This window comes from Eptatretus burgeri, chromosome 10 (assembly GCF_056783735.1).
Source record: "Eptatretus burgeri isolate ZD-2024b chromosome 10, Ebu_testis_v1, whole genome shotgun sequence".
Classification (NCBI taxonomy): domain Eukaryota; kingdom Metazoa; phylum Chordata; class Myxini; order Myxiniformes; family Myxinidae; genus Eptatretus; species Eptatretus burgeri.
The window spans coordinates 40,915,605-40,934,673 of record NC_140970.1 but is presented as its reverse complement, the minus strand read 5'-3'; the positions used below and the strand labels follow the sequence as shown (position 1 = coordinate 40,934,673).

Genomic DNA, 19,069 nt, shown 5'->3' with positions numbered 1-19,069 from the left:
GGGAACGTGAAGGCAGTGTGAGGAGAGAGAACGTGAAGGCGGCGTGAGGGGAGAGAACGTGAAGGCGGCGCGAGGGGAGAGAACGTGAAGGCAGTGTGAGGGGAGAGAACGTGAAGGCGGCGTGAGGGGAGAGAACGTGAAGGCGGCGCGAGGGGAGGGAACGTGAAGGCAGTGTGAGGGGAGAGAACGTGAAGGCGGCGTGAGGGGAGAGAACGTGAAGGCGGCGCGAGGGGAGAGAACGTGAAGGCGGTGTGAGGGGAGAGAACGTGAAGGCGGTGTGAGGGGAGAGAACGTGAAGGCGGTGCGAGGGGAGGGAACGTGAAGGCAGTGTGAGGAGAGAGAACGTGAAGGCGGCGCGAGGGGAGGGAACGTGAAGGCAGTGTGAGGGGAGAGAACGTGAAGGCGGCGTGAGGGGAGAGAACGTGAAGGCGGCGCGAGGGGAGAGAACGTGAAGGCGGTGTGAGGGGAGAGAACGTGAAGGCGGCGCGAGGGGAGGGAACGTGAAGGCAGGGTGAGGGGAGGGAACGTGAAGGCAGTGTGAGGGGAGAGAACGTGAAGGCGGCGCGAGGGGAGGGAACGTGAAGGCAGTGTGAGGGGAGAGAACGTGAAGGCGGCGTGAGGGGAGCGAACGTGAAGGCGGCGCGGGGGGAGGGAACGTGAAGGCAGTGTGAGGGAAGAGAACGTGAAGGCGGGGCGAGGGGAAAGAATGTGAAGGCGGCACGAGGGGAGGGAATGTGAAGGCGGCGTAGCAGGGGAGGGAATGTGAAGGCGGCGTAGCAGGGGAGGGAATGTGAAGACGGCATAGCAGGGGAAGGAATGTGAAGGCAGCGTAGCAGGGGAGGGAATGTGAAGGCAGCGTGAGGGGATGGAATGTGAAGGCGGCGTGAGGGGAGGGAATGTGAAGGCGGCGTGAGGGGAGGGAATGTGAAGACGGCGTAGCAGGGGAGGGAATGTGAAGGCGGCGTAGCAGCGGAGGGAATGCGAAGGCGGCGTGAGGGGAGGGAACGTGAAGGTGGCGCGAGGGGAGGGAATGTGAAGGTGGCACGAGGGGAGGGAATGTGAAGGCAGCGGAGCAGGGGAAGGAATGTGAAGGCAGCATAGCAGGGGAGGGAATGTGAAAGCGGCGTAGCAGGGGAGGGAATCTGAAGGCGGCATAGCAGGGGAGGGAATGCGAAGGAACGGGAAGGTGAGAGGAGGGGAGGGAATGTGAAGGCGGCGCGAGGAGAGGGAATGTGAAGGCGGCACAAGGGGAGGGAATGTGAAGGCAGCGCGAGGCGAGGGAATGTGAAGGCAGCATAGCAGGGGAGGGAATGTGAAGGCAGCATAGCAGGGGAGGGAATGTGAAGGCGGCATAGCAGGGGAGGGAATGTGAAGGCGGCATAGCAGGGGAGGGAATGCGAAGGAACGGGAAGGTGAGAGGAGGGGAGGGAATGTGAAGGCGGCGTGAGGAGAGGGAATGTGAAGGCAGCGCGAGGGGAGGGAATGTGAAGGCGGCATAGCAGGGGAGGGAATGTGAAGGCGGCATAGCAGGGGAGGGAATGTGAAGGCAGCATAGCAGGGGAGGGAATGTGAAGGCGGCGTAGCAGGGGAGGGAATGCGAAGGAACGGGAAGGTGAGAGGAGGGGAGGGAATGGGAAGGCAGTGTAGCAGGGCATTACCCGGGCAATAAAACAGCCAAACAGCAGCGTTTTCTTTCTATCTACCATGTTTTATATAACACCTGGTGGTAACATTTAAAAATCAAAACTAATGCTCTTTGGTGATGGCCTTTCTGCATGCTGTCTCCTCCCCCCCCCCCCACATTCCTCCCCATGGTCCCTTCCCCCAACATTCCTCCCCATGGTCCCCCCCACACAATTCCTCCCCACGGTCCCCCATACACACACACATTCCTCCGCACGGTCCCCCCACACAATTCCGCCCCACGGTCCCCCCCCCCACACACACACACACACATTCCTCCACACGGTCCCCCTCCCCACGGTCCCCCCCACACATTCCTCCCCACGGTCCCCCCAACACATTCCTCCCCACGGTCCCCCCCACATATTCCTCCCCACGGTCCCCCCTCCCACACACTCATTCCTCCCCACGGTCCCCCCTCCCACACACACACACATTCCTCCCCACGGTCCCTCTCTCCCACGCATTCCTCCAACCTCCTTGAGTTCTATACTAAACGTGCACGCGCACTGGCGATTTACACAACCTTTCAGTCGCACATATACACGGATATCCCCACATCTGTACTGCCTGGTGACACGTCCTGCGTGGTTTGAGGCTTCGGCGCTGCAGAAGTACATGGTTCGCGAGACGGTCACATAACCTCCTCCACAGTTCCACGCACCACAGGCTCGAGATCGAGTTCAGATCTCGCGCCTGCGAAACGCGCACACCGTACACATGTAACCAAGAACAGTCACGCACACACCACACAGATTCACTTGTTCCCATTTCTACCACGTGCATTTGTGCTGTCTACGTACCTCTTCACTTGCAGAACCGACCGACTATCAATATATTGGTGGAACTATATAGTATATTTATATTAATACTTTTTAATGTTAGCAAATCACCCAAAACGGAAACAGCAAACTGTGTATGTAATCACCGAAAAAAGGACCCTGTGGACTGTGCCCTCATGGATTGCATCAGGATGTTATGAAACACGGCATGGCACTCAATGAAGTTACACTTTCTGCAGATTCCGTCATCTTTTCTTCACTCAGTATAATCGTCCGAACAGCAGAAAAAGTTGAGTTTAATGATTTGCTTTTATAAATACACCAAGTTATAAAATCGCTAATTTGTTTAAATTTTCGGATTTCACTCCAGATTTTGACATTTATTTTGTTCACCAGATCCGATTCTCAAATCTGACATAATATTTTGATTGTATACTTTAATTAGTCCATGAGAGTAGATCATGGTTCCAAATCAAGGCATCGGCTGAACAAAATGACGTCTGAAGACTCCAGCAACCACAGAGGTCTGATCAAGATGGTGGCAAGGCTTATTTGGAGTTTTTTTTTATGATGAGCACCCCAAAAATTATCTTTAAAAGGGGTTTTTTAATCAACCTAAACACCTAATTTTCACTCCTTAACTACCTTGGAATTTTCTTAGTACGCATGCAAAGTTTCAAGCTGCTAGGTTTTATAGTTTTGGAGTTATGGAGGAGACACACACACACACACACACACACACACACACACACACACACACACACACACACACACACACACACACACACACACACACATATAATCTGCATGTATTAACTGCAGGGTTTTTGCAGATCACATTTGAAATCTAACAATTAGGTTCTTCAACTTTAAATGATCAAGGAATAATTTTATTATTTATCCTTCTTCAGTAAATCCAAAGTCAAACACCCAATCAAAAATGACAATTTTTGACAATCAAAAATGACAAGTCAGCTTCATGAAAATTTGTCATGGTGATAAAAAATATTTGCAATTCGGAATTGTGCTGTTTTCCATTCATTGAATGTATAATCATAATTATCATTACAATATGAATAAGGAACAGCCATGATCACCATACCTATAGATTATAACACTTTTGAACATTAACAAGTCATCTTTTGCTACATACCATCAAGCCTGTGGGCCCCAGGCCCACTTTTTGTTGCATCGTTTGCCGCTGTATTTCTTTTAAGCCTCCCTCTATAACATGGGAGAGGCTTATTGCTGTTGTCGGGTTTGTTACTACAATTAGCAATCCCAATTTTAATGGTACCCCAGAACTTCTTCGATCCCTAGGAGTACTAAACCATCACTTAGAAGAAAAAAAAATTATATATATATATATATATATATATATATATATATTTTTTTTTTTTTCTTCCTGAACTTCCAACACTCCCAACATTTTCAAACTGTAGCAATTTCCAAGCTGTATCTCAGAGCCGGCAGGGACTTTCGGAATATGTTTTTTTTTTCTCAATAAGGGTAATACAAAGTGTGTGGAGTTGATATAATTTTTATTGACCTTGACCTCATTTTAAGGTCATGACCCAGTGATAAATTTTTTTAACATTTTTCTCCAAAACTTGACTAAGGTTTGTCCGATCAGAATGAAGTTGTCGTCTTTATATATGGCCTCGAGCAAGGTGCATTTAGGGCATGCTTAATTTACATAATTTATATCATACCGCTCTGGGTTAAAGGTCAAGGTCAAATGGTGGCCTGAAAAGTGTTTTTTGGCTTTGCTCAATTTTTCCAACGTGGAATCTTGGCCTTCCAATATGTTCTTGCATCATCATAGTGAACCTGCACTGAAGTTGTGCACCTGATATTTGATTCATGCCCTTGACTTACTTTTTTCGGATTGTTACCTCATTAACAAAAAAACACTTTTATGATCTTAACTTGAATAATTTTCCTCCGATTTTCAAGATGTTCAGTTTCATGGATAGATTGTAGATGATGACACATCTTCTTAATTTACACTCTATCCATAAATGTTAAAGCTAAAGGAAATATGTTGGTCCAAAAAAGAAATATGGGCCATCATTGGATAAGTCACGGGCAATTGCCAAAGGTAATCCTCCCCCGGTCAGGGGAGGCCTTCCATTGGCGATTTGCTTTGTGATCAGAGATATCTCTTTTATTTTGATATTCCAAGAATGGGGGAACAGGAACAGTAAGGGAATATTGAATTGACATCACTTGCCAGGAGCCAATCACAGTGCGCCAAGCATCACACAGCCAATCAGCAGCATCTCCTGACTTATCACAAAGCCTCGTGAAATATCGTTCACTTTTTCTTGGTCTGAACATTTATCGATATTTTTATTTATCGATATGTGAATAATGAAAATGTTTTTGTCCAAATCATTCTTTTTGGCCATGCACTGCCCGGGTCCTTGGCAATTAATATGGTACCATTTTCAACTTTTTGGCAGGAGAGGTAAAATTCAGATACTGTACTGTACTGTACTGTACATTACTAGATCTTAACATGTATGTAAAACATCCTGGTGATGTCTTTGCTTTCCTCACTGTTCTCATCCCCACTCCTCCACCTCCCATATCCCTACTCCCAGCCAGAGTGAATTTAAGTTGATAAACTGTCAGACTTAATGAATGTGGTCCTGATGTAGCACAAGTTTGATGGGCCAAACGACCTCCTGTGGCCAATTTCCTTGTGAATCTCTTTAATACATGACTATGATTAAACTTCGGAGAGTAAACTCTTCCGGAGATCCCTGGTGTCTTATTTTGGCAATCTTGGTGGACGTATACATATTGTGTACTCATCGACAAATTGGGTACGCATGCTTTGTCTGGGCATTTTTCGATATTGATGTAAAGAGTGAAAATGTTGTTTGTCTGAATCAATTGTTTTAACCCTGCACGGCAATTAAATATGACACCATTTTCAACTTTGTGCGACCAGAGGTTTGAGAGGAGATGCAAAACTGACATACAGACATTAGATCTTATTTTATAGACGACAGCATATTTGACCCGTCATGTAGTTGAAAGGAATACTTATATTTTTGTGTAATTGTGAAAAAATGGTTGTTGTTTCTGTTGGTATTGTTGTTGTTGTTGTTGTTGTTGTTGTTGTTTATGTGCTACTTCCCTGTACTTTTTTTTCTTCTGTTGCTTCGAGAAGTATTACTATATATTTAGCCTGGTGTTGGCTCAACGGTTCAGGTGGCGGGCTTAAGATCTTAGGGTCTTAAGTTTGAGTCCCTGTTTTTCCGTTGAAATAACACCAGGTGGGTTGACTCAGCCTGTCATCCATCTGAGCTCGACAAAATGAGTCTCAGTTTACTGGTAATAGGGGCACTGCATCAGCGGCACAGCTGCGCTTCTAGAAAAGGATCCAACTAGCAGCTACAGGGTGTATACAAAACAACAACTCTATATGTCATGTTGTGTGCTCCTTCAGCATCATCACGCTTTATTCGAAAGGGTTCCTGTTGTCCGAGGATGTGGAGTAATAAAAATGGTGCCGTAGGAACCACTGCATGAAACCCAAAGTCCTCCGAAAAGGCATTTTATGGTTAAACGGACACAACGTCTTCCATCGTGGAAATGCTTGCTCCAATTAAATCGATTATTAGCATTCCAGCGGTACCACTTTTATTACTCTATGACCGCAGGAATCCTCTAGAATAAAGAATGACATGACACACACACGCACACGCACACGCACACACACACACACACGTCCTTTTAGTAATAGATATTTGGTTGGCTAAGAAAAATCGGTCTCTGTCTCTTTTGAAAATGCAGATTCAACACGATAGATTCAAAATAAATATACAGTACATAAAAACTGATGTGTTTATAACCAACATGAGAATGACCAAAAATAAAAATTTTGACAACTGTTGATGTTCATCTTTGGATGTTTCGTAAATTAAATTCCAACACAGACATCTAGTTTTAACAATAGAGCAAAATTCCATTCCATGTGATTTAATTATGTCAATCCAATTGTTTGGCCTATATTCGAGTAAAAGTGTGGTCATACTTCACGTGCAGTTTTTATTTTATCCATCACTGCCCCATCGCTCCCCTGCCCTCATTTCTCTCTTGACGTGATGTTCTATTATGCATGATTATCTCACAAATGGCACGTTTTTTGTGACTCACATGTCATCCACTTATATTGACAGATTTTGGAGCTAAATTGGAAGAAAGGCTTGATTCTGACGTTGGTGGGAACCTCCAGCGCTTCCTCATTGCTCTGCTGCAGGTTTGCTGAGCACCTGAGATATGTTGCACTCACATGTTTGATCATTGACCTATTTATCCAATATATAAAGCTCTTTCTCACCACCGACTGATGACTCACTGACTCACTGACTGATATTAATGATCGGTACCTTCTGGGTGATGTAGAAAGCCGAAATGTTGTGTGCCGATGGACGTTGAAGCCGATACACCTGGAAAAAATCACAGAACCATCGGAAAGCATCCATAAATGAAAATATAAATAAATGAAACAAAAAAATGAAAATATATAAATGAAAAATCAAATGCAGGTGAGCGACATGAGACCATGGGGAAGTGTAAGCATACCCTGATAGTATATATGTATATGTATTATACAGTATATGTATTTGCATATATGTATGTGTATATATTATTGTGGGTTTCCGCCGCGTTCGGCGTGCGGATGACCGTTCCAGCCAAATCGTGGTTGCGCGCCCACCGAAGGCCGCAATCCAGTCGTGACTTTCCAGACCAACCCCGAAATCCAGTCACGGATGCCTTAACGCATCATAAACTAGTCAATACTCTGTCCACGCGCTGCAGGGTCGATTGCCGAATTGTCAATTTCCCTAACTATTTGCACGGACAGAAATACCGAGAGTTTATACCTCGACGGGACTTGTACGAAAATGAGTCGCGAAAGCGTGTTCGTTCCGTATGCGAAGCCGAGCGGTTTGATGTCACCAAGTCCCGTCGGACCAGACTGACTTTTATCGGCTTTAAAAGCCAGTTAATTCCCGATACGTGCCGTGGCAGTCAATGCAGGGAAAATGACACAAACGAGCAGGTTGACATTCAAACAATGGGGCATTTATTTACAGTAGGCATGCAGTCAATGAATGGGGATAGGGGACAAGACACGAGCAAAAACCTACAGCCGGGTATAGGAAATGCAAGTATATACAGACACATACAATTCACTACTTATTGGACTGGCGCCACGAACACACACACACACACACACACACACACACACACACACACACACACACACACACACACACACACACACACACACACACACACACACACACACGATCGGACCAGCTGGTCTTTATTAAGACCTATCTCGGATATGCCCGCCTCGTGCGGTCTTTGAGGACCAGGTCCCCGGGGCCTACTGGACCCCCAGCACGATCCGGATGGTCCAAGCGAGAAAAGTCAGCAGGGCGAAGGCTGGCGGGAGAAGACCCTCTGTGCACACTTTCCAGAACTCCTGCGCAACCAGAACAGGAGGACCAGCCGCAAAGGAGGATCACGCCCGGAGAACCGACAAGAAGCTTGAAGCTCGAAGCTCAAAAGCTCAGAGAAGCTCGAAGAAGCTGGTAAAAAGAAGCTCGTATTACCTGGTGTAAGCTAAGCTGGTAAAAAGCCCTGTTCCAGTCCTTCTCTTCCCTTTTTATTTCTGAAGGGTGCGCCTCGCTTCCCGCGTGACTCATCCGCTGTCGGTGGGGGCTGCCGCATTCCATTCCCCCCGCTGGCTGTTTTTATGCCCATATTCAGTAAGGAATTCAGCTCGAGGATGCAGTCTGAACATGCCCACATTCCATTCCCCCCCCCCACCACAAGTGCGTGGAGGATGCCGGGAGCAGAGGGTTTGGTGGGTGGGGGGCTATACCTTTCACCTACTGAGCACGCACAGAATGCCAGGAGCGGAGGGTTTGGTGGGTGGGGGCTTCACCTTTCACCTACTGAGTGCACAGGGGACGCTCACTGTTCTGGCAGCATGTCCGCCACCAATGGCATTTTGCGGCTGTCGCTGAGGATGGGGTTTTCCTTATACAAATCGCAGCGCCTTTATTTACCTATAAAACAAGGGAAAAGGACTATCTACAAAACACGTACTTACCGAGATAACTGAACTGAAGGACCTGAATGTTGAGTGCGATAGCTTTCCAAATCCGCAACAATATGTTGTTGTTCGTCTTTCGGCTGCTCCCTTTAGGGGTCGCCACAGCGGATCATCCATTATGATCTGCATACTGATTTGGCATAGGTTTTACACCAGATGCCCTTCCTGACGCAACCCTGGTCACCTCTTATGATACAGGGATATGGATTGGGTTTCGCCATGATTCCAGGCTGCCCGACACCCTCTGAATCCGCAACAATATATATATATATATATATATATATATATATATATATATATATATATATTTTTTTTTTTTATTTTATTTTTTTTTTTTAAATTTTTTTTTTACAGGGTGAGTCAGAAGTAGCACCTGATTTCTGTCAGTTGATTGTTTGTTTGCCATTTGTATTACAGTGTACAATAGGGTAGAAATAAATGAATGACATGTTTATCTAACCATTTATTCAAGAAAAAATTATTACGGAACTGCACCAAGCTGTCTTACTTGCAATTTTCAAAGTGCCCTCCCTCGTGATTGATGCACAATTGCAGCCAAGCAGGCACAGAGTGGCACACACGTCTGCAGAGTTCGATATCAATTTCCTCAAACTTTGCAGTGATTTGAGCCTTCAATTCGTGAATGGTACGAGGCTTTTCACGATAAACAAGGTCATTCATGAGCCCCCAAAGAAAGAAATCTGGAGATGTAAGGTCTGGGGAGTGTGCCGGCCACTCGATCGGACCGCGGTGGCCGATCCACTTTCTGGGAAAGTTTTCATCAAGCCACTGATGAACATAAAATCCATAATGAGGTGGAGCTCCATCATGCTGGAAATAACAGTCCTGATATTGTACCCTGGGCCAAATGAAGTTTTGCCGTATAGCCAGGTAAATTTCTGCAGTGACAGATCCTTCAAAGAAAAAGGGTCCAATTATCCCTAATGGAGATATGGCTGCCCAAACTGTCACTCCAGGTAAATTTACCTCCTTCTCAACTGTCACTCTTGGGTTATTCGCAGCCCAGTAGACACAGTTGTGTCTGTTAATTGTGCAATAAAGCTTAAAACATGCCTCATCTGACCACCAGATGTTGTCCAGCATTGTGTCCTCCATGAAGTTTACCGAAGAACTCTTCACAAAATTGAAGACTGCGGTCGTCATCTCCATCATGAACGGCAGGGCATTCAGTAATTGTGGAATGTAGGCTTTCCATTTTTTTCTGGTGAAGGATATGGATAACACTTGATTGGCTCACTTCCAACTCTGCAGATAAACGGCGAGTTGACTTTTGAGGACTTTGTTCCAGTCTTCTGATGGCTTCTTCAGCCTTAGCTACATTCGTTGCTATTTTCGGACAATCGGACTACTTTGCAGTGGCTATCGACCCTGTTGCTTCATATTTCTCGACAATCAATCATATGTTTCTTCCCTGAGGTGGGTTAATATCAAATTCCTGTGCCAAATGGTGTGCCACCATCGTTGGTTGTTCATGACATTTGTAGGAATGTTTCACGGCCACAATGCGTTGATTCATTGAAAGGTAATTCATGGTTCAATTTGGTGCAAATTCAGTAACTTTCCAAACTCGCAGCAATAACCTGCAAAACAAAATCAAAAATAAATAAATTACGAAAATTAATAATCTGCAAGACAATTATTAACAACATGACTTCCCAGAAAGAATCTGACAGCCGAAAAAACAGAAATCGGGTGCTACTTTTGACTCACCCTACACACATATATATATATATATATATATATATATATATATATATATATATATATATGTATATGTATATATGTATATGTATCTGTTTTTCTGTATATATATGAATATATATATATATATATATATATATATATATATATATATATATATTTGTATTTGTATTCAGGCTGTGTAAGGGCTATTTGACCAAGAAGGAGAGTGATGGAGTTCTGCATCTGATGACATGGCCTCCACAATCGCCCAACCTAAACCCAATTGAGATGGTTTGGGATGAGTTGGACCTCAGAGTGAAGAAAGGCAGCCAACAAGTGTTCAGTATATGTGGGAACTCCTTTAACACTGTTGGAAAAGCATTCCAGGTGACTACCTCATTAAACTGGTTGAGCGAATGCCAAGAGTGTGCAAAGCTGTCATCAAGGCAAAGCGTGGCTACTTTGAACAATCTAAAATATAAAACATACATTGATTTGTTTAGCATTTTTGGGGGTTACGACATAATTCCATGTGTTATTTCATCATATTGATGTCTTCACTATTATTCTACAATGTAGAAAATCGTAAAAATAAAGAAAAACCCTTGAAAGAGTAGGTGTGTCCAAACTTTTGACTGGTGCTATATGTATGTATGTATATATATATATATATATATATATATATATATATATATATATATATATATATATATATATATATATATATATATATATATATATATATATATATATATTGTTACAGATTCTCCGCCCGCCGGCGTGCGAACGACCATGTCTCACCAATAGCGGCCGCTTCGCCCACCGAACGGACAATCCAGTCACGGCCTTCTGGACCAACGCCGAAAACCAGCCACGGGTGTGTTTGTAACCACACCACAACCGTGTCTGTTATCTACCAGAGTTACAGGGTCCGATGGCCAAATCTTTGATTTACCTAATTATTCGCGTGGGTAGATTACCGAGAGATTGTACCTCAACGGGGCCGCTTGGAAACGAGCCGCTTAAGCAGCTCGCTTCCTTTTGGGATAACCGAGCGGGGTATTATCGCGCAGACCCGTTGGACCCGATCACTTTATCGGCTATTTAACAACCAACTATATTTCAAGTGCAATATGGCAGTTCAATTAGGGAAAGAGGACACAATGAACGGGTTAACATTTAAACAAGCGCATTTATTGAATAAGACACATGCAGGCATGCACGTCACTCAATGCAGCAATGGCAATTATGCAAAGCCGAACATGCACGCAAGTATACAACCAACAAAAGCAATGCAAAAGAGCTACTACCGTCTATCTATTATGTACACACTTAACAGTTCTACTTACGGACATGGAGCCACAACGTTCATTCAAAAGCAAGGAAAAACCCCAGGACAGACGAGGGGTAGACTGGACCTCTTGGGTCTTTATTTCACAGAACTGTGATGACCGCAGAAGCTCTGCAAGGCCGGGCTGGTTACCTTCACCTTTGAGGTTCCTCACTGGGGTGACCCGCGAGCGACGTCCCGTCCCCACGGCAGCTGTCGTGACCGCTGTCCGGCCCAGGCCCCCTCCGACGGCCTGGTGATTCGGGCCCAGCTGGCAATGCTTCAGAGGAACAAATGGGTCTTATGCTCTTTCAGAGTTGATGCTCTCTTTAAGAGCCCGTCCATCCCTCAGCGCTGCTCGGACTGTCCCGAAGCCCGATCACCGCGGACCGTTTGATGCTGGCTGGCGACCTCTCTCCGGCTCTCCCACACGAACGCTCAGTTCCGCGTGGCACGGCTGGCCTGCTGTGCTCCCAACCCCGTCTCCTCGGCGAACCCGGACTTCCACTGCCCTCCACTGGACTCGAGCTCCGCTCCTCACACCGCTCCAAACCCCGACCGACTCGACTGCCTAAACTAGCGCTCTGCGCGCCTTTTTATAGGGTTTGTGAGGCGAGATCTGATCTCCGCACTTTCACCTCTGACCCCCACTGGCTCCGCCCCTCTGGCTCTCCTGATCCGAATTCCGAGGCGAGGTTTGGGGCGAGCGGACGTGGTAGGAATCATCGACGCTGAAGTGAGAGCGGACGTGGTAGAAATCACCGTCGCTAGCAACGAGGAAACCCTCGCGTCTGTTTGCAGCGATCTCGCCATTGCCGGCGCAAAGATGGCGGCGCCCGTGGAGTTGAAGGTGAAGCGATTTTGTTTAGTTGTTGGGTATTGGGGGAGATGCGGTTAAGGAGATGGTGGCTGTGGTTGGCGCTGTGAAGAAGATGGTTGTGTGAGAGCGGCTGTGGAGAGCGATGTTGGTAGTGGAGGTGGTTGTTGTGAAGCGGTTGATGAGAGCGATGTTGGTGGTGGAGGTGGTTGTTGTGAAATGGTTGGTCAGAGCGATGTTGTTGGTGGAGGTGGTTGTTGTAAAGCAGTTGGTCCAAAATAACGATAGCAAAAGAATAACGGCGAACTCAAAGATCACAGCCCTGATCACACGAATAAACCCCTTAGACATCGGTGGGGAAATCTATCTGAACACAGACTTATCGGCCTAACTGATCTCAGGACCTATATCGTGCTTTGCGAATTTCCACAGCCGTGACAATATATATATATATATATATATATATATATATATATATATATATATATATATATATATATATATATATATATATATATATATATATATATATATATATATATATATATATATATATAACCACTGAGCTTCTAATGGTAAAGGGAGTAGTGACATTACTTCAGAATATTCCCTGAAAATAATTTGATCGAGATCTGTGTGAATCTTGTTGCACCAAAAGACGAGTGCTGCGGTACTAAATGCTAACAAGGTGTTGCTGAGTCACGTGACTGAGTGATTTCTTCTTCCCTTGCATTTTGTGGATATTTTACCATGATACAAGTTTTTGTTTACTCTTGGAATTGTCAAACTTAAATGGACTATAGATTAAAAAAAAAAAAACTTTTTCAAGTAAAGATTTGAGAAATTACTCTCAAGCATCACTTTATTATCTTGCCAAAACGAAGTTTTTGCAAGATCTGTTACTTGGTAAGTTTTTTTTTGTTTGTTTGTCTGTAATCATTGGATTTTTCACCTTTATATCACTCTGTTGAGCACAATTCTCATCGGAAAGTCTTGTGGGTACACATATCGTAGTATTATTACAATACCCTTCAGCACACATATAGGTCAAGGTCAAAGGTCAAGGTCACTTTGCGGTAAATCATGGAAGTCGACGAAACCCTTATTTTTTGAGTAATTTTAATCGAATCATCTCCAATCTTTATGGGAATGTAGTATATGGTCTGGCGCTCAGCTGATTAGTTTTTGGTGGCGATTGGCCTTGACCTTCATGGTTCGCGCCTGAGGTCAAACATATTTGACCCCAAGTTCAAATTTTCAAGTTTTAGGAACCATATCGTGTAGTACCTCAAATTGAACACCTCGATGAGTGCTTTCTCGATATGTCAAGCTTGAGACATTATGACGTCATTTGGTGACGTTATGAGGCAAACGCATATTTTTCATGATTACTCTGTAGAACGATTCTCATCGGAATCTCTCGCAGGCAGATATTCCTCAAGGAGGATAGCAGCTCTGTTCACCTCAGTGTGACCTTAAAGAAGTCACACGTGGTCACCTTTTGGCAAGATATGGGTCACCCTACGGGTGACATTGGTGTATTGTCACTTCACTCAGGTTATGAATAATTGCATGAAAGAAAAATAATACAAGTTACAGAATGATGTAATAAAAGGAAAAGCTGAAATTGCTCTCCTGTATTAATGATCAGTTTAGGTCAGGGTGATGTTCCTGGGAAACACAACTTAAACTGATGCGATGTTAACTGATCAGCTATTTTGCGTAATAATTAGTTAAAATACAGGAGATATGTTCCAGCACTTCAATACGCCACTGTAAAGTCTTAATAAATCACAAACTGTACAATTTAATGAGGAAGAATAGTCGTAAATAATAAAGGAAAGTAAGTCCAAAATATGTCATACAAATAAAAATTACATATTACATGAAACTATTAGAATAAAATAAGATACATAATAGGGACTTCTAGTTTCATCGGTACATAAATACAAAGGGTATATTTGCTCACATTTATCTACGGCTGGGGCTAGGGAGGGGGGGGGCAATGCGGCTTGAGTAAGTCGAGGAAGGCGAAGAGGCGAGTGATGGAATTATGGAGAAGAAAACATTGACGTGAGTGACCACATCATCATCCGATTGTGAGTGATCGACTGAAGTACATATTAGAAACAAACAAAAAAAACCTGACCATGGGTTGAGGTTTCCTCATTATTTCGTTAGGTGATGAGGTTGGGTGGGAGTGAATTCGCCACCAAGAAACCATGATTCGAGAAGGTTTCTGATCACGTGGTTTTCTTTTGCTCGAACACTTCAGGCTCTCAACTCGTGTCCTTTGCAGGACCGTATGATGCAAAACACAACATAGTGAGTGATCGAGCAACTTACCAGTGATAATAAATAATTTTATCGACAATGTAAAACTGATCGATGACTTGAACTGATAATAATGTCCCCTATTTGCCAACGATGTTAAAACGATAAGATGTAAATTGATATGACAAACTGATTATCAATTGTACAACAGAACAAATTTCACCTGAAAATGCTGTTTCAAACATAATCAGATTAAAGTGTTTTATGTTTACATTTTTTGTTGTTTTACATCTATAACGGTGATTGGAAGTAGATTGTGTAAAAAAAGAGTGATGGTTTTCCTTCCCCCCCGCCACACCCCCTTTTTTCAGGGGAATCGTGATGAAGAGGGCGATATTGACATGGATAAAGTGGAGGATGATGCGAGGGTGTGTATGGAAGAGAAATGCTTGTGATCTTTGACATTCCTTTTCCTAATATTGCAAGAGCAAAAATTATAAACATCTTTTTTGGTATTTTGCAAATCAACATCTCAGTAAGCATTTCTTCTGAAAGAAGGCACAGAATAGTTAATTCCAAATCAAGCTGCTAAATGTGCAATAAATGTGTGGCCCCTGACACTTTGTAAAACGAGCTATGAATGTTAGGCTCATAACAATTCTAAAAATCACAGATAGATAAGTGGGTCAATAAGATATTGTGGTGAGAAGGAACATTAATGAACAAAAGTAGAAAAACAAGGCAAGATGGACATAGAAAGGTGCTTCTGAAGGTTGGAGAAAATTAATAATCAAAGCAAAAGGAGGAAAGTAAAGTTTCACTTGTAGAGACAGAATTGTACACATTAAAGCTCATGAAACTGAAATGGGGTGAATCTTGCAACATCGAGAAATGTACATGTTAAACCTCACTCTTCCATGAGCATGTTACTAGAGTTTGTTTACAAAAAAAATGGAGGCAAAACGTTATCTTTTAGGGAAATGAGGGGAATCCCATAAGACGATTTAATTATCCATCAGGTATGTGACAATTATGCCAATTTGTACAGGTAGGAAAATGTGGGAGGGTGGATTATGCTGTTTAAAGAGACAGGGAAGAGTCCAAAAGTTTCCATTTTTATTTACATATTATGTTCTTGTAGATGGCCTCCATCAGCCTCATCATTCAACTTCTTTGTCACTTCGATGGTGTTTTCATAGCCTTGGCCACAAATTAGGTCATGACAAACAGTTTGGTTGAGCATTTTCATGGTTTGGTCATGTGACCATATGGTCCTTCGATCATGAAATCACATGACTGCAGTTGCGACTCACTTTTGAGCCAAAACAAGATGGCGACATCCATAATTTGATGTTGAGCTCCTTGCACTTTCAGAAGGAGACAACAGAGTTTTTGTTCACTGGAGAAAAAGACAGGATGCATAAATTATAAATGATTGTCATCGGGATTAGAGTCTTGACATACAATCCCATAGCAATAGGTTAGACTCATCAAGCAATGTGATGAAAGCACCACTGTCACCTCCTCCTCTGCCATGTTTTGAATTTGCAACATGTCCATGCTGTAATCAAGGTCACACATCGCAGAAACACTTTCATAAGACCTGGAATCATAACTTTTTGTTGTCAGGGCTGTGAAAATACACTCTTGATAAGTTTCAGTATGTCTAGTGTTGAACGACCAGAGTTAAATGTGAACTAGTGGTGTATGACTGGTTTTCTTTGTTGAAAATTGGAGGAGAGGAGTGCAGAATATTTTTTTTACTCAGTTAAATTCCAGTGTATTTCTTGTTCAGTTTCTCAATTTGAATGATATTTTCTGTCCCACAAGATGAATTTGGAGTTGTTCTTTTCTGCAGGCTCTCCTGACTGCCAGTGAGTTGAAGTGGGGAACTGATGAAACAGAGTTCATCACCGTGTTGTGTTTGCGCAATGATCGTCATCTCTGGCGTGGTGAGGACATATTGTCAACAAAGCCATTTAAGTCCGTTCATTTTTGCATTGAGATTGAGGAGTTAGTATAAAATTTTAAACCCACCTCCTTCAAATTCCCTGCTTTCCTTCCTAAAAGTCCCTGTTGTGGAAGGACCTGCAAGTCCCTGTAGTGTCCATCTTGTTTACCCCGTGTACCCTGCCCCGTCCCTCTCCTTGCCACAGATCTCCTCATGTCTCTGTTCCACACTCTTTTTTTTCCTCCCTCTCCTGCCCCTCTTGTCTTCTGCTCCCCTTGTTGTATGTTTCTGTGCATTAGCTCTTACACGAGCCTCGACAGTGTATACAAAAAAAAAATTATAACGAACCCGACCTTCTTCACTCATTGCTTATGATTGGCTTGTCTGCCTCTTTGGGTTTTGCTGTGCAGTGTTTGAAGAGTACAAAGAAATTTCTGGAAAAGATATTGAGGAAACCATTGCTGATGAGATGTCTGGCACACTGGAAGAAGCCATGCTGGCTGTTGGTATGTATTCAGTTCTTGTTTTCTTTTCAAAATTTATCTGACCACACCCTCACATTACATTGTCATAACTCAAATGGCACTTGCTCGAGTACATACCTCCACCAGGCTGATCAGTTTACATTTTGTATCCCAGTCAAAGGCTGGATCTGTATCCGCACCTGAACCAAAATCTAATCAGTGTGTTGTTGTCACCTACCCAACTCATCCACCGAGTTTTGTCATAATCCGTCCACAACTGTTTGAGAGATCATGCGATATATCGTTTTTGGCCCCATCTCTAAATGGTGAATAGTCGCTTAAAAAAATATCCCGGTGTCCAGATCCAGATCCAGATCTTCACCAGAATCGAATCAATTTGTCCATGTCATACACCTTACCTGTCCACCAAGTTTCGTCTGAATCGGTCCATAACTTTGAGATATTCTGCACACAGACAAACATGGGTGAATACACATAACCTCCATCCACTTTTGGTGGCAGAGGTAATTCTGGTTATTATGCAGTCGCACTTTCTTTCAAGTAAATGTGGCTAAATACAGTCAGGTAGTTATATAATCAAGACTTTGTTACACTGACAGAAATCTCTCATGAGATCTGATGGAATTCAAATCAGATTCAATTCACATCTCATGAGAACAAAATAATTACTAAGGGCTTAAACATTATTCCTTCTGCCACCAACGGTGGATGGAGGTTGTTTCACCCCTGTTTGTCTGTTTGTCTGTTTGTCTGTGAACAGAAATATCTCAAAAATTATATGTATATGTGGGAAAAAATTACACATCTAGATAGGGAATCGAACCCAGGTCCTCTGGTGAATTGTATCTATCAGCTGAGCTATCTGGGTGACCCATGAGCTGAGCACATAATTCTCCTTCATATAGGAAGACCCTCGCGTGGACAGGCCGTCACTGCTCCTATGATTGGCAGTGAGTGTCCCGGAAGCAGCGGCAGAAAGACAGTCAATTGTACATGTGGGAGAATTGCGTGCTCAGCTGGTGGGTCACACAGATAGCTCAGATAGCAGAGCACTGGTACTAGCGTGCTCAGCTGGTGCCCAGATAGCTCAGATGGTAGAGCACTGGTACAGTTCACCAGAGGATGTGGGTTCAATTCCTCATCTGGGTGTGTAATTTTTCCCATATATACATATAATATTTGTTTCCCTGTTTAATTATAATTATATCTCAAAAAGTTGTGGACAGATTTAGACAAAATTTAGTGGAGAGGTTCGGTGTGTAACAATGACAAAATGATGAGATTTTGCTGAAGATCCGTATTCAGATCTGAGAATTTTTCAAGTGATTCTTCTCCATTGAGTGTCCGGGCTAAAAGCGAGAAAGCACATTCTCTATAGGTTATGGATGGATTCGGACGAAACTTGGTTGATCGGTTGCGGGTGTGGCACGGACTAATCAATTTGATTTTGGTGAAGATCCAAATCTGGATATGATAATTTTTTAAGTGATTCTTCACCATTGAGAGATGGTGCCAAAAACGATATGTAGCATGATATTTCAAAACGTTGTGGACTGGTTATGACAAAACAAGATGGATGAGTTGGTTAGGTGACAAGAACAGCCTGATTCGATTTTGGTTCAGGTCCGATCCACATCCAGCCTATGAGTGGGATACAAAATATAAACTATTCAGCTTGGTGGAGGTATTTGCTGTATCGAGCGCTGTTCTTGTTATTAATATTACTAGTACGTGCCCGTAAATAAAAGAAAAAAATTATAAATAAATATTCAAACCGCGAGCAAGAAACAACAACCACACAGGCCGTTTTTTCGCTCTCGCGTGCCCGTACGTGCGTGGCCCGGAAGTTTGCATATTATTCGCAGTTACGATTATTCGCAATTTAGTTTTAATGCCCA

The 19,069-nt window shown here is 43.5% G+C and overlaps 1 protein-coding gene and 1 long non-coding RNA gene across 3 annotated transcripts in view; one reads left to right on the top strand and one right to left on the bottom strand.

Annotated features, from left to right (window-relative positions):
• Positions 1 to 19,069, bottom strand: part of LOC147018388 (uncharacterized) — an 89,126-nt gene that overhangs the window by 30,978 nt on the left and 39,079 nt on the right. The window contains exons 3-4 of one of the 2 annotated variants that reach the window (XR_015062360.1): positions 14,606 to 14,752; positions 6,869 to 6,928 (exon numbers count right to left, since the gene is read on the bottom strand). This is a non-coding gene — a long non-coding RNA (uncharacterized LOC147018388). Of the gene's footprint in view, positions 1 to 6,868; positions 6,929 to 14,605; positions 15,084 to 19,069 lie in introns of those variants that run through there. The other variant, XR_015062359.1, reaches the window with a different exon arrangement.
• The window catches only part of LOC147018389 (annexin A5-like), a 77,305-nt gene that overhangs the window by 40,111 nt on the left and 18,125 nt on the right, over positions 1 to 19,069 (top strand). Inside the window, exons 7-10 of the mRNA XM_085897981.1 lie at positions 6,659 to 6,738; positions 15,107 to 15,163; positions 16,594 to 16,687; positions 17,097 to 17,192. Of these exons, the coding sequence (XP_085754107.1) occupies positions 6,659 to 6,738; positions 15,107 to 15,163; positions 16,594 to 16,687; positions 17,097 to 17,192 (327 nt within the window). The remainder of the gene's footprint in view (positions 1 to 6,658; positions 6,739 to 15,106; positions 15,164 to 16,593; positions 16,688 to 17,096; positions 17,193 to 19,069) is intronic.